The sequence below is a fragment of the Halyomorpha halys genome, unplaced genomic scaffold (assembly GCF_000696795.3).
Source record: "Halyomorpha halys isolate HHAL.00 unplaced genomic scaffold, Hhal_1.1 Scaffold7.1, whole genome shotgun sequence".
Taxonomy (NCBI): Eukaryota; Metazoa; Arthropoda; class Insecta; order Hemiptera; family Pentatomidae; genus Halyomorpha; species Halyomorpha halys.
The window spans coordinates 92,001-105,047 of NW_027110368.1; the positions used below are offsets into that span (position 1 = coordinate 92,001).

The following is a 13,047-nucleotide window of genomic DNA, read 5'->3' on the forward strand; positions in this document are numbered from 1 at the left end:
TATTTACTACCACATATGCAATACTGTTGTGGGAAAGAAGGAGGTAGGTAAGGAGCTTATAATATCTTTAAACATATATCTTTAAAGCAATATATCTTCCAACACTATTATATGGCAGTGAAAGTTGGGTGACCCAAGACAAGCACATGAGCAGGATTACGGCTACTAACAAAACTAGAAGAGATAGGATAAGTAATGAAAGAATAAGAGAAGAACTTCAGATCCCCTCAGTAAAATCAGTGATTGAACACCGACAGCTCCGATGGTAAAGCCACGTCTTTAGAATGGGGGAAGACAGAGAGCCAAGAAAATGTATGGAGGCAAGGTCGACTGGTAGGAGACCACGAGGCAAACCTAGAAGGAGCTATATGGAACGTATCCACCGACTAGGTCTGGAAAGAGGAAAAACACTGGCTCAGATGAAGGTCCTTGCCATGGACCGAGATATGTGTACCAAGTGGTTAGAGGCTCCTCCACGCTGAAAGGCACTTAAGGAGGATGAGAAAGAAGAGAGAGAAACCTTGGCACGATATACTATAAAGGTCTAAGGCCTTGCCCAATGTACTAAGGAAATATGAGTGAGTTTTACATACTTTTATGTTTAAAAAAGGCCTGGGTGGGACCGGAGCTCGAACTGACCACCTTTGAGTTGGTAGACAGGCGCATTGCTACTACTGTCACCCCCATGAGCATAACAAAAATATGTAAATATATGAGAAGTATTAGACCAGACTTGTTAAGTGAGCTTAAATGATTTATTCAGGTTAAACAATAAGTGAAACAGTCATTTTGAAAAGTAGTCAACAACATTAACTATACCTGGTCAAATACTTACTGTAAAAAACTTTGACAAAATTTACAACAAAAAAAAATTTAAAACTACATATTTTTGTACTTTTAAGGTAATTTAAATAATGCTGTGGCATTTCTAGTAATGAGAGTGGTGATAGACTAAGTGGGATATAGCTTCAGCTGGACATAGGTCTGGAAGGAAAATCATAAAGATCTACACAGGTCACAGAAGATTAAATAAACACACATTCAACCTCAACCTTATGGAATCAGCTCTGTGCCAATTCTGTAATGCTGAGGATGAAACAGCAAAGCAAGCCAAGCTCATAAAAAATCTGTCACATTAAAAACTTCACAATTCTTACAAATAACAAATACTCACCAAAACAAGAGAGAAAAGAAAAACAATGGGTCAGGTCAATCAAAATAAAGAGAATTTTATATAGAGATAGTGACAAGAAAGTAACAAAGCACTTAAAAATGAGAAAATGCCAGGAGATGTAAACACAATGACAGCAAACAGCTGAGTAGGAAGCATAATTTAAAAAAAAAACTTTGAGTAGCCAAACTAAATGCAAACTTGATTTTATTATATATAGTTGATCGTATAACTTTAAATATAAGAAGATGGTCAGGATTGCGGCCAAAAAAGAACAAATAGTTTTTAACAATTTAATGTCCGACGTTTCGCTGCACTTAATTGTTTTTCTCTTCTCGATTAGGTTTGTTGTTATTTTATGTCACTGAACAACAAATAATGCTGAAATCTCAAATCAGTCAAGAAAAAAGAACCTCTTTGTTTTTCTAATGGATCTGTTGTGGCCATGTTGGCCTTCTATTTGATTCATCTCCAATTTTCAAATCAAAACAAGTTTGAATATAAGCAGATGGTCAGGATTCAGTATATATACAAACAAAAAAACAGAAAAGTAGATGTGGGAACAAAACTTAAACACTTAAACACACCAACAGATGGAGAACGAAGAGTTAATTTAAGTTATGTGTTCCCACTTCTACTTTTCTGTTTTTTTTTTTTTGGTTTTTTTGGGGGGGTTTCTTTACGTCTCCTGTACTTTTTTAACTGTATATTTTACATAATTTTTAATTTTTATTCTAACGATCGTTACAATTTTTTATTCTTATCATTATTTATTCATGTTTATTTTATACTAATACTCCTTCCTTTTGTTATTTGTAATTTTCTTATCACTTAATTTTTACATAATATGTATCCTGCCTTAATTTACCTAATTGTATCTGATTGTTGTAATGATATTAGTTCTTTTTTATATCTTTTTAGCCCTGATGAAGCCCTGCAAAATGGGGCGAAACGTCGGACATTAAATAGTTAAATCTATATGTTTTTTTTTTTACCGCAACCCTGACCATCTTCTTATATTCAACCTTGATTTGATTTGAAAATTGAAGATGAATCAAACAGAAGGCCAACATGGCCAGAACAGATCCATTAGAAAAACAAAGAGGTTCTTTTTCTTGACTGATTTGAGATTTTAGCATTATATGTTGGTCAGTGCCATGAAATAACAACAAACCAGATCGAGAAGAGAAAAACAATTAAGTTCTACCCAAATCGTGTTTGAAAATTGCAGAAGAACAATGAAGCTCAGACGCCACTGAAGAAGAACATTACCAACCTTTCAATGTTTCCTCCTGCTCATTGCTACTAATACTTGTTAACATGGTATTTTTATTATTCTTGGGTTCAAATTGAGTTTTAATGGTCTTTTATCATTAAAATTATTCAGAAAGAACTCTGTAGCTATGTAAATTAAATTTACTCAAAATTTGAAAAAAATGGAATCTCATCATTTTGCCACTGAATTCTTTATATTGTTCTAGTATTAAGTCATAACTGATTAATTGATATTTTATGTAACACAATAGTTTCAAAGCAAAATGTAGAAGTTAGATTTAAAAAAAATCTAGAGTAAGAGGAAACATTTTTCAAAATGTTGTCAATCCGATGATTATATTAATTATTATTTAACATGTAAGATAAGGTTAAACAAATGATCAGTAATTTCAGTTTGCTGATTGTTTATCAGGCACAGAGTAGATAAAATGATTTTCATGATTAAACTAACAATAATGAATACTTGTTGATAAATACTCTTTAAATAGCAATACCTGCTGTTCTGTTTCGAAAGCACCAACTTTAACTAATGCAACAAGAGACTGACCCAGATGTGGGACAAAGCCTTCAATCACTTCTTCTACTTCATCTTTCAGCAAATTAATAATTTCTGGTTTCAAAAGAACACCGTATTTTGCATAAATTTTAATAATCTACAACCAAAAATATCAGTGTAAAAATAACCAATTATCATATATAAACAATGTATTAGTCATAATTAGTAGTAAAGCAACTCACTTCATGAAAAGCGCAGGCAACAGTTCTTCGTACTAAATAGTAAGGATCAATAATAAAATTAGTAAATACTCTATGCAGCATATCCAGAAGATATCTGTTGTTATCAGAATAAACAAATTTAGCTAAAGCTGGATAATTATAGGCACAATGCTGCCTGCATGCGACCAATTTATCATTAGAAAATCCAGGATTTCCCTAAAAAATAGAAAATTTAAATTTCTTTGTTTACAAAACTACCTCACTTAATTTATATACAGACATAAAGAAAGAAAGGAAATGATTAATAATAGTATAAATTTTTACTTCCACTTACCTATATATGGAATATGTATTAAGGGAAAGTATTGCAATCGTGAAAAATTTCGAATTCAAGTTTTTGACAGAAATAAATGTTTTGAGGTATTGAGTCCAAAAACCCTAGCCTCACTAAATGATCCATGAGTGTGTGTGTGCGTGTCCATATGTATAAATAGCCTAGCTCAAAAATGTAAAGTCGTACAAGACTGAAATTACATATTTAAGCCAGGAATAAAGCTGGGATATGACAGCAACTTTTTCAATAAAATTGATTGACATGAAGCACCATTTTATAGAATCAATTTTTCATTAATCAAATAATTTTTAGTCAATTTCGAGGATATTCTCAAAACAACTAACAATTTTAATTAAACTTAGTATATCAATGTACAATTGAATGTTCTCTAATATCAGATAGGTCTTATTCTCATTGAAACAGTCAGACATGGCATCAATGACATGGCTCTAAAGTACTTTTATTTTATTTGCAATAAATAACCAGTTCTAATTGTTAGCAGTATTAAATAATAAATAAATACAAAATATCAAAAAAATATGAATAACTAAAGGAGAAAAAAGCATAAATACAAAATATTTAAAAAAATTATGAATAACTAAAGGAGAAAACCGAGACAACCCGATCTTTCCAGATTGCAAGTACATGTTTAGAACTTCGTTTGTTATATTTTGTTATACTGTTGTATTTTTGACGGGAAAAACATATATATAAATCAACCTGGGAAGGTTATGGCCACAGATTTTTTTGGGATGCAGGTGGAATATTCGCCATCAATTATTTGGAAAAAGGGCAATAAAAAAAAAACTTGTTTGGTTATCTTCCAAACAAATGCAATTTTAAGAAACTTTTTAAACCATAATTTTTCGATGGCTTAGGAACCTCTGATAAAGTATATCGAGCTAAAAGGAGATTATGTTGAAAATTGTTTTTTATCTTTCTCTGAGGACTTATTGACCCCCTCCCCCTCGGATTACATAAGTCACAGTGATATTAAAAACAACAACATAGCAAATAGATTTTACCTGGTATTCAGACTTTCCAGAGACTGATTTAGTAGAGGGGTTGGGTCCTTTTTTTCCAGGAATAATACCTTTCTCTACTAAAGCAATGAATGATTTCAAATAGCTCTCTTTGTCAGACTGGGCAATAACTCCTGATAAAGGAAGAAGCATAAAACAGAAGAAAGGGAACATTAATAATAATTATTATTATAATTGATAAAGAAAGATTAAAAATATTCCCGATTTAACTCACTCTCTAAACCAACAACCATCTTCCCATAAGATGCAGCAACAGCCACCAAAACATTTTCATCAAACTTAAAAGCATAGTTACATAACTGTTTCAAAAGAGGCAGGATAACATTTTTGATAGTTTCTAGAAAAAAAAAAAAAAATATATACATATATTAAAAACAATATATCATCATATATTATCAACGCATGAAATATAGAAAAGTTGTTTAGTCAAATATTTAAAGTAAATTAGTAGACCATTTAAAGAAGTGTCACTAAATTATTTATTTGTAAACTACAAAAATATTTTTATAACATTGACCACATAGAATTGACAATAAAAACATATTAAACTAACAGTAAAATATCTCGAAAATAAAAGCAGTGAATTTCTGTGTAGAATTCAGTTCCCACAAGATAAAGCTTTAAATACTTGATAATGAAAGCAAAAATATTTGTAAATAATACATTGCAATGGACATTTATAATCATATGTCTATTTATTGCAGTCTTTCAAATTAAAATAATTTCTATGATAGACAATAGGTGCTTTTCAACAGGTAATACTAAATCATGATAGGTAAGCCCATAGCATTTTTATGGCATTCCTCATAATGATTTTATAAATAGAAGAATCATAATTTCAAAAAAATTATTTGTAATAACTAAATTATATCCCCTTCTTCATATAATAAACAGCAAACTGAACCAAGTTATTACAGTTATGCTGGAAAAATAATCTATATTCAAACTTTATTTATTGATAGATATTACAATCTGCCACAACATTGTTGGGCAATAAGTAATAGTGATGACTGATCACATTTATACTAAAATAAAATAACCTAAAAATAAAATGAGTCAGTGTTTATACTTTGTGTGGTAAGGACGCATTTAGCGGATCGAGCTCAAAAGGATTAAGTACTTGTGTCTACAAGCGATAAGTTTTCACTTTCATTTATTCATGTTTTTTTCTACAAAGTATATCTCTCTCTTTAGTTTTTTCTTTAAGTTGATATATATAATTTTCTATTATTTTTTTTTTTTTGGATTTTAATTATTAAATATAAAATCAGGCTGTATGTCTGAGTCTCCCCCATTAAAACGAAAGAAGGCAAAATTTAAAACAAATACTACTAAAACAAATGACATACAAGAAAAATGCATAAGATTTCTTATAATAAAAAGAGACGAAAAGGATGAAGAAGTTAATTCGTAAGATTTCAAAAAATCTCACTATTTTTTATTTATAAAAGCATAAATAATTTGATCGGGGAAGTAAAATTTGCCAAAAAATTAAAAGATGGAACCCTCCTAATCGAAGTTTTTACAAATACACAATCGGAAAAACTACTAAAATGTGAAACAATGTTAAATAAAGTTCCAATCAAAGTAGAGCCGCATAGTAAGTTAAACCAGAGCCAAAGGGTCATATGGTGTCCCGACTTAAATTTTTGTACGTTAGAGGAAATAAAAGAAGAATTAAAAGCACAAAATGTAGAAGATGTTAAAAGAATGACATATTTTAAAAATAACGAAAAACATAATAGCAATAATTACCTTCTAACGTTTAATAACCCCACTATTTCGCGCGAAATTAAAATAGGATTTTATAATATTACTATAAAAAAATATATTAGAAGCCCGATTAGGTGCACTGTCTGTATGCGATTTGGACACACAAAAAGCAATCCACATGTAAAAGCAATCCACTTTGTCGTTACTGCGGGTAAATCATGATTATTTACATCGGGTACATCATTAAATCATGTACAATATAAAGAAACTAAATTATGATATTATAACATAATACCTTAATAGTAACGACTATTAAGGTAAACATGAAAATAACTGTTATGTATTTTATAAAAAAAAAAATAAAAAAATATGCAATGTAAAACTTATAGAATGGTAAAGTTTCAGGTATATTGTCCTGAAGATGGGGGAAATATAGATGAAAGCAACGTAGATAAAACAAAATGAAATGTAGATGAAAGAAACATATTTTGTTGTGAGAAAATATAGGAAAAATTCCAAAATAAACAAGATATGTGGAACATAATGAATAACTTTCCAATTCATAAACATTGTATAATCTATGTCTGAATATACTCTCTTACCACTATCACCAATGTCTGAATGTATATGACAGAATGTAACTTTGTAATTACTAAGTATTAATAAGTAATGTAATTACTCAATAAGGATTTTTAAAAAATATATCTGTTCTATGAATTAACTGTTTTCAAACGTAAAATCAGATTTCAAATAATCTTTAGGTTTTGATATATAAAGACAATGATCAATAAGCAGTCATAGTTAAGACAGAAGTAGGTGGAAACAGATCATTACTGAAACATTTTCAAATAACACAATCATAAAATTAAAACAAAATAAAGAAAAATAAGCCTAGAACTTTTCAAATAAAGGATATCCAGTTGTAGATAAATTATGTATTCATACCGATGGAAAAATATGGAACAGCATCCACAATGGTTGTATAAGCTATTTCCTTCACCTTAGGAGATTCGTCAGATGCTAGATCAACTATGACAGGTAAAAGCATCGTGCGTGCTGCTTCAGTTCCGATAGGGAGTATTGCAAGGGATAACTGAGGGCATATTGTAGCTCTTACATCGGCACTCACATCCTGACATAATGACAGAATAACAGGAAGAAGATCTCGTTTCAATCTGAAAAAAAATTTGAACAATTTAACCTTTATAAAGGTACCTGATAACTATAATATATAATAGTAATAATAAGCTGATAATTAAACAATTACCTAATCCAACCATAAAAACAAGTATTAAGAAATTTTTAAGGTTAAATGTACTGAATTTTATTGATTTTTTTTCAAGAGATGGCAGCACTTTCTTTAACTAAATTTATTTTTAGTTTCATATAGAGACAAAATCAAAAATTTTCGATCTTTAAATGGATTTGTTGACTAGAACACCATTAAATTCATGCTAATAAGTTTATTTATTTTTTTAAAAATTATTTTGGCATTCAAAAAATACCTGTATCAATATCGGTGAATTAAAAAAACTTATTAAATGTATTATGGCCACTTAATCAAAAGCAAATAAAATGCTCCTGCACAAATAGATTCATTTTTGGTAGCATAAGATGATCTTAAAGCAAAAAATACGGTATGACAATTAAAGGCAGAGAGATTTGTGGCTAGTTCCTATAACAGAGGGAACAGGTATCACTCCTATTTCCATCCTAGAGTTCCATCTTATATTTGCTTGAACTATGTATTTCCAAGCCTTTCTAATATTTTTCCCTTTTTCACTGATACTTAAGGGGAATAGCAGTTTAAAAATTCCAAAATAATTTTAAAGAATACAAAATTTATCGTTAAACAGGTTATGAAAAGGCACAAAAACAAAGTGTTTGAAGTTTGAAGGGAATCTTAAAGAGGAAGAGATTTTTTTAATGAAGGATTCACCTAGAAGATTAAATTTTAAAAAGATTATATACCAGTGTTTTTCAGACCCAATACTGTGTAAATAAACAAAAACCGTAAACTATCATTTATGGTTATTGACACTTTTCATACAAACACCACGTAATATCGACAAGACATAAAAAAACAAAATGATTAGAGAATTCAATTTCCTATGAAAATTAATCTTGTAATTAAGAATCAGTAATCATAAGAGTTCATCATCATGCTATTATGATTAAGAGTCGTTATGAATGATTCTTGTAGGAACTTTAATTCTCAGATGCACTTGGCACTTTTTTTAAGGATGCTGTGATCATGAACATAAAATCCTGGAGTACGCGGACAACATTGTGGTCCTAGGTACAAACCAAGATGATATAGAAAGACTCGCAAAGACACTAATAAGAGAAGCAGAGGAAATTGGCTTACAAGTAAATGAAGATAAAGCATAGTATAATGACATGGTCTGCATAGATGGCAAATCGATTCCGAAAGTAAACAGTTTCAAATACCTCATCTCCACAATAACAACAATAAATGATTAACAGACTGGGATATACCAGCGTGTAAACAAGTGAGAGCAGAGCCTTTAAGAATATTGAAATACCGAAAATCTCTAAAAATCTGAAACTAAGGGTATAAAATACCATGATAAAACCAGCTCTGATATACGACTGCAAAAACTAGGCTTTGATAGCCTACTGGAAAGCAGTAGTTCAAGATGGGCAAGCATGGAGAAGGCAGGTTCGGGCAGCCAAAGATCTACAAGATCTGTAGAGCCAACCGCAAAAAAAAAAATAATAATAATGATTATGAAATATATAGCTATTTATTGATGTGATAAATGAATAATTTAATTAGTAAACTCTTATGTAATACTTCATGAAATTTTATCTGCGTATTTTCCCTCTGCAATAGTTTTCTAGGTGTTTCCTCAAACCTTCCACAAAATAAGGTTTCATTGTTGCGTACCCTTTTTTTCAATGTTTCTCCTAATTGGTTACAGGTATACAAGTAACTTTAGTTTCATCCCTTTGACTCTACTCATACCTAAACTCGACACACAAATGCTTAGGACTTTTAAGAACATGATGCTCCAGTGATACTAAATAACATAGGAGAAGTCACTTCTTTCTTCATTTATTTTGTTGTTCTAAATTAACAAGATTAATATAATTATAGAGTATAACCATACTTTTTTAAAAATACCCATAAATCTTAAATATTAACATGCACTTAACAACATAAAAAATTACTTGATAATGTACACCTGTTAACTCAATAATATCCATATTGGACTAAAAGTCAGCGTTTAACAATAAGATGAAACTTACTCAGCACCAGAATACTTCCTGCTCAAAGCCCCAATAATTTTACAAGCTGAAATTCGAACATTCACAGGTTTTTGGAGGGCGGCTCTTTGCACGGCAATAGGTTGAACCTGTGCAATATATCACCATCATTAATACAGAGAAAAAATTTAATAAATTTTACAAAATAAATCTTAACTGCATTTAATACAATTAATTAAAGAATACATAAGAAAAATATTATTTCCATTCAAAAATAACATCATCAAATTAAATAATATTGCAAAGCTACTAACAAAGTAAAATTCATTTTCATTGATTTATGGAAGCAGAGGACTCCATGAGTTCTATGCAAAGCAAAATTTAAATTGGCTTAATAGGATGATCGGAGGTGATCTTTCGTTACCCCTCAAAGAATCACAAAGATCACATGGATTGAGAAAAAATCATCTGGATGCCATGGGAAATACAAAAATAAACAGTAGTTGTATAATATTTTATGCATCCTGATTAATAAAACATTTATTTAAAGGTTAATAAATGCTAGAAATAAACTATGTAACGTAAAAATTATGTAAGAATTCATTTTTTCTCTGAGATTGTGAATATTTTTGTTCCTATGCAATAAAAAAATTATTTTGTTTCTGTTCTTTATTATGGTTTGTTTCTTGCCCCAGGTAACACGCGACAACTGGTGTAAGAAGCGGGATTTTGGAGAAGAAACTATTAAGACTTTTAAGACCAGAGGATATATCGCGGATGTGTGATTGACACTACAGAGGGATGCTCGCAACATGGAAGAAGAAGCTTCAGAAGTCCCAGCTAGAATCAAGCCTTCAACATACGACTATGTGTCGCATGGGCAACTAATCTGTGGCAGTTCAAGGCAGCAGCCTCGACTGGCAGCTGAAATGGCCAGGAAGGATCGACTGCCCTAATCATTTTATTTCTAGAGGAGACTGTTTATTATTCAGAGCGTGCATGTCAACTTCTCTGGGAAACCTCAGGAATTCAACTATTTCCACAACAATTTCAAGAAGAGACTTTGTGGCCCTTATCTGAGACAGATAAGTGGAGAATGTTCAGGACAAGATGGCAGAATCCTGGGAAACCAATGCAGCAGCTCAGAGTGGAAGTTTTTCGACTACAGGAGATGACTTATATTATGGTTCTAGAGGATACTAGGGAAAACATGGCTGTCGATATTTGTACTGACAGGGTGTGTGATCTGGACCTACAGCAGATCTTAAGATTACCGAGACTGAAAACACTCGATGAAAATGTAGCGAGTGCCAAGATTTCGAAGTAGTCAAGAGAGGTACACAAAAAGGTATTGGAGTACAATATAGTCGAAAGCCTATGGAAAACTCTAGGAGTATGGATAGTCAACTAGCAAAAGAGATTATTACAGGGAAAGAGAAAGGGATAGAGACAAAGATACAAAGGATAGAGGAAGAGGCGATGATAAGAGGACGGTTGATAGAGATGCTGACAGTTACAGATGGAGAGAAACAGGAAAAAATGTTAGACGTGATAAAGATAAGAAGGGAAGAGGGTTAATAGAAGAAGAAGAGAGGAAGTATGTTAACAGACGAATATAGTAAAAGGGATAAAAATAGGAGACAAGATGAAAAAAACAAAAAAAAAAGGGTAATGGAGCTAATAAAAAAAACGACCCAATCAGTTCAAGACATGGAGAGCACTATAATAATGATAAAAAAATTGGAAAATCGGAAAGTAATTGAAGCATAGAAGTATTAGTGACTAAAGACAAATCAAAACAAGTTTCTCCTTGGCATCATAGGAAACATTTAAAAGAAAGATCCCAAAATCTAGGATGTGAAGAAGGTTCTGTTCGGGATGAACAGTTTTTAAGGGGGGCAGTGTAACAATGTTATCTGGTTGATCGATTACAATTGAAATTATCGATGAATTAAAACAGCTGTTTTTTGGATAGTGTGTAAAAAAAGAGTAACTCTGGGTTAGTTAAAAGTGTTGTGAATATTTTTGTTGCTCCACATGGTAGGGCAAAGAGCAGGTGGAAGAATGATATTGATATAATTCATTGCGTTAACGCTCTAGTATATTAGGCAAAAACTAGTGCCTATTAATAACTTTTTTCCTAAAATAAATAAACTGCATCATGAGTTTCCTGTCATATTTTATGACCATTGTCCCCTCAGTATATAGGAGTAACAATTGCTAATGGGGATTGGAGTGGTTTATTTCCCCCGGCAGAGTGCACTGCAGCCACAGAGGGCCTATTGTACGCCGCCTCTTCTCTGCTCAAAGCAGAGCAGTTGCCTTTGCGAATCTGGATATTGTTTACGGATCAACCGTCTCGCAAAGTTTAGGGTCTAAGATGCGATCCTTATCAAAGATAAGGAATTGTATCCTTGCTAATGCATAACATCTACAGATGATGTGGTAAGCAGTCTCACCCTTTCTGCAGAACCAGCAGATAGGGGACTCTATCAGTCTTATTTTATAGAGATGCTTATTCTACTGACAGTGTCCCGTATATAGACCTGTCACCCATCTTAGAGTGCTCCTGTCCATATTAAGAAGAGTGTTACTTCTTTTTGGGCAGGATTCATTTAGGAACAACTCTGGCTGCTCCAGTCCTCTGGTGTTCCTCCAGAATAACCCAGCCTTGCCATCAGCAATCATTTTGATGTGCCTCTTCGCATGGCTGAGAGTAATCCCACATATGGGGTCAGGTGTAAAGGGAGCAGTCTCAGATCCTTTCCTTGCAAGATAGTCCACTCACTCATTACTTTTAATGCCTTTGTGACCTGGCACCCATTCTACCCGCACCTTGTAGGCTAAGGAAAGAGAGTTTAGAATAATGTTACACTCTTCCACCAATTTAGAGCGAGCTATATAACTACCTTTGTTGCAATGTAATACTTTGCTGCAGTGGCACACATAGAACATTATGAATGGTAGTAGGATTAGGGCCTGGATATAGAATGATAAGGCAGTCTGCATTCAGTATTAGGAAATCTCGGAATTGTCTGACCCATCTGCCACTCTCACTCACTCACGCTAATCGGCTTGTTTTTTGGGGCACCGTCTTTCGAGTGACTCTCACCCAATATCTTATTTCTACTGGTTATTCACAGCAAGACATCTAGGATGAGATTGGAGAGGTATCATCCATAAGCCCATATCGACCCCCAGGCAATCTACTGTGAGTGAATATTTCTTTTTTCTCTTCGTTGATCAAATCTCAAACATTCTTATTTTTGTTTACTAACTAACTTAAGTTGTGGAAATTTCTTTTGTTTTATAAATAAAATAGTTTCTTAAACTATTTCTTTTGTTTAAAATTGTTTCAGTTCTGTATATATATAAATCAAAGATCACATGGATTGAGAAAAAATCATCTGGATGCCATGGGAAATACAAAAATAAACAGTAGTTGTATAATATTTTATGCATCCTGATTAATGTAATTACTCAATAAGGATTTTTAAAAAATATATCTGTTCTATGAATTAACTGTTTTCAAACGTAAAATCAGATTTCAAATAATCTTTAGG

The 13,047-nt window shown here is 31.9% G+C and overlaps 1 protein-coding gene across 3 annotated transcripts in view; it reads right to left on the reverse strand.

The window, feature by feature from the left end:
• LOC106693026 (serine/threonine-protein phosphatase 4 regulatory subunit 4) overlaps window positions 1-13,047 on the reverse strand; it is a 46,062-nt gene that overhangs the window by 24,184 nt on the left and 8,831 nt on the right. For all 3 annotated transcript variants that reach the window (XM_014439335.3, XM_014439328.3, XM_067048510.1), the window contains 6 exons: window positions 9,527-9,633; window positions 7,199-7,428; window positions 4,755-4,877; window positions 4,523-4,653; window positions 3,185-3,379; window positions 2,941-3,099 (listed from right to left, as the gene is read on the reverse strand). In XM_014439335.3, coding sequence (XP_014294821.1) covers window positions 2,941-3,099; window positions 3,185-3,379; window positions 4,523-4,653; window positions 4,755-4,877; window positions 7,199-7,428; window positions 9,527-9,633 — 945 coding nt within the window. The remainder of the gene's footprint in view (window positions 1-2,940; window positions 3,100-3,184; window positions 3,380-4,522; window positions 4,654-4,754; window positions 4,878-7,198; window positions 7,429-9,526; window positions 9,634-13,047) is intronic.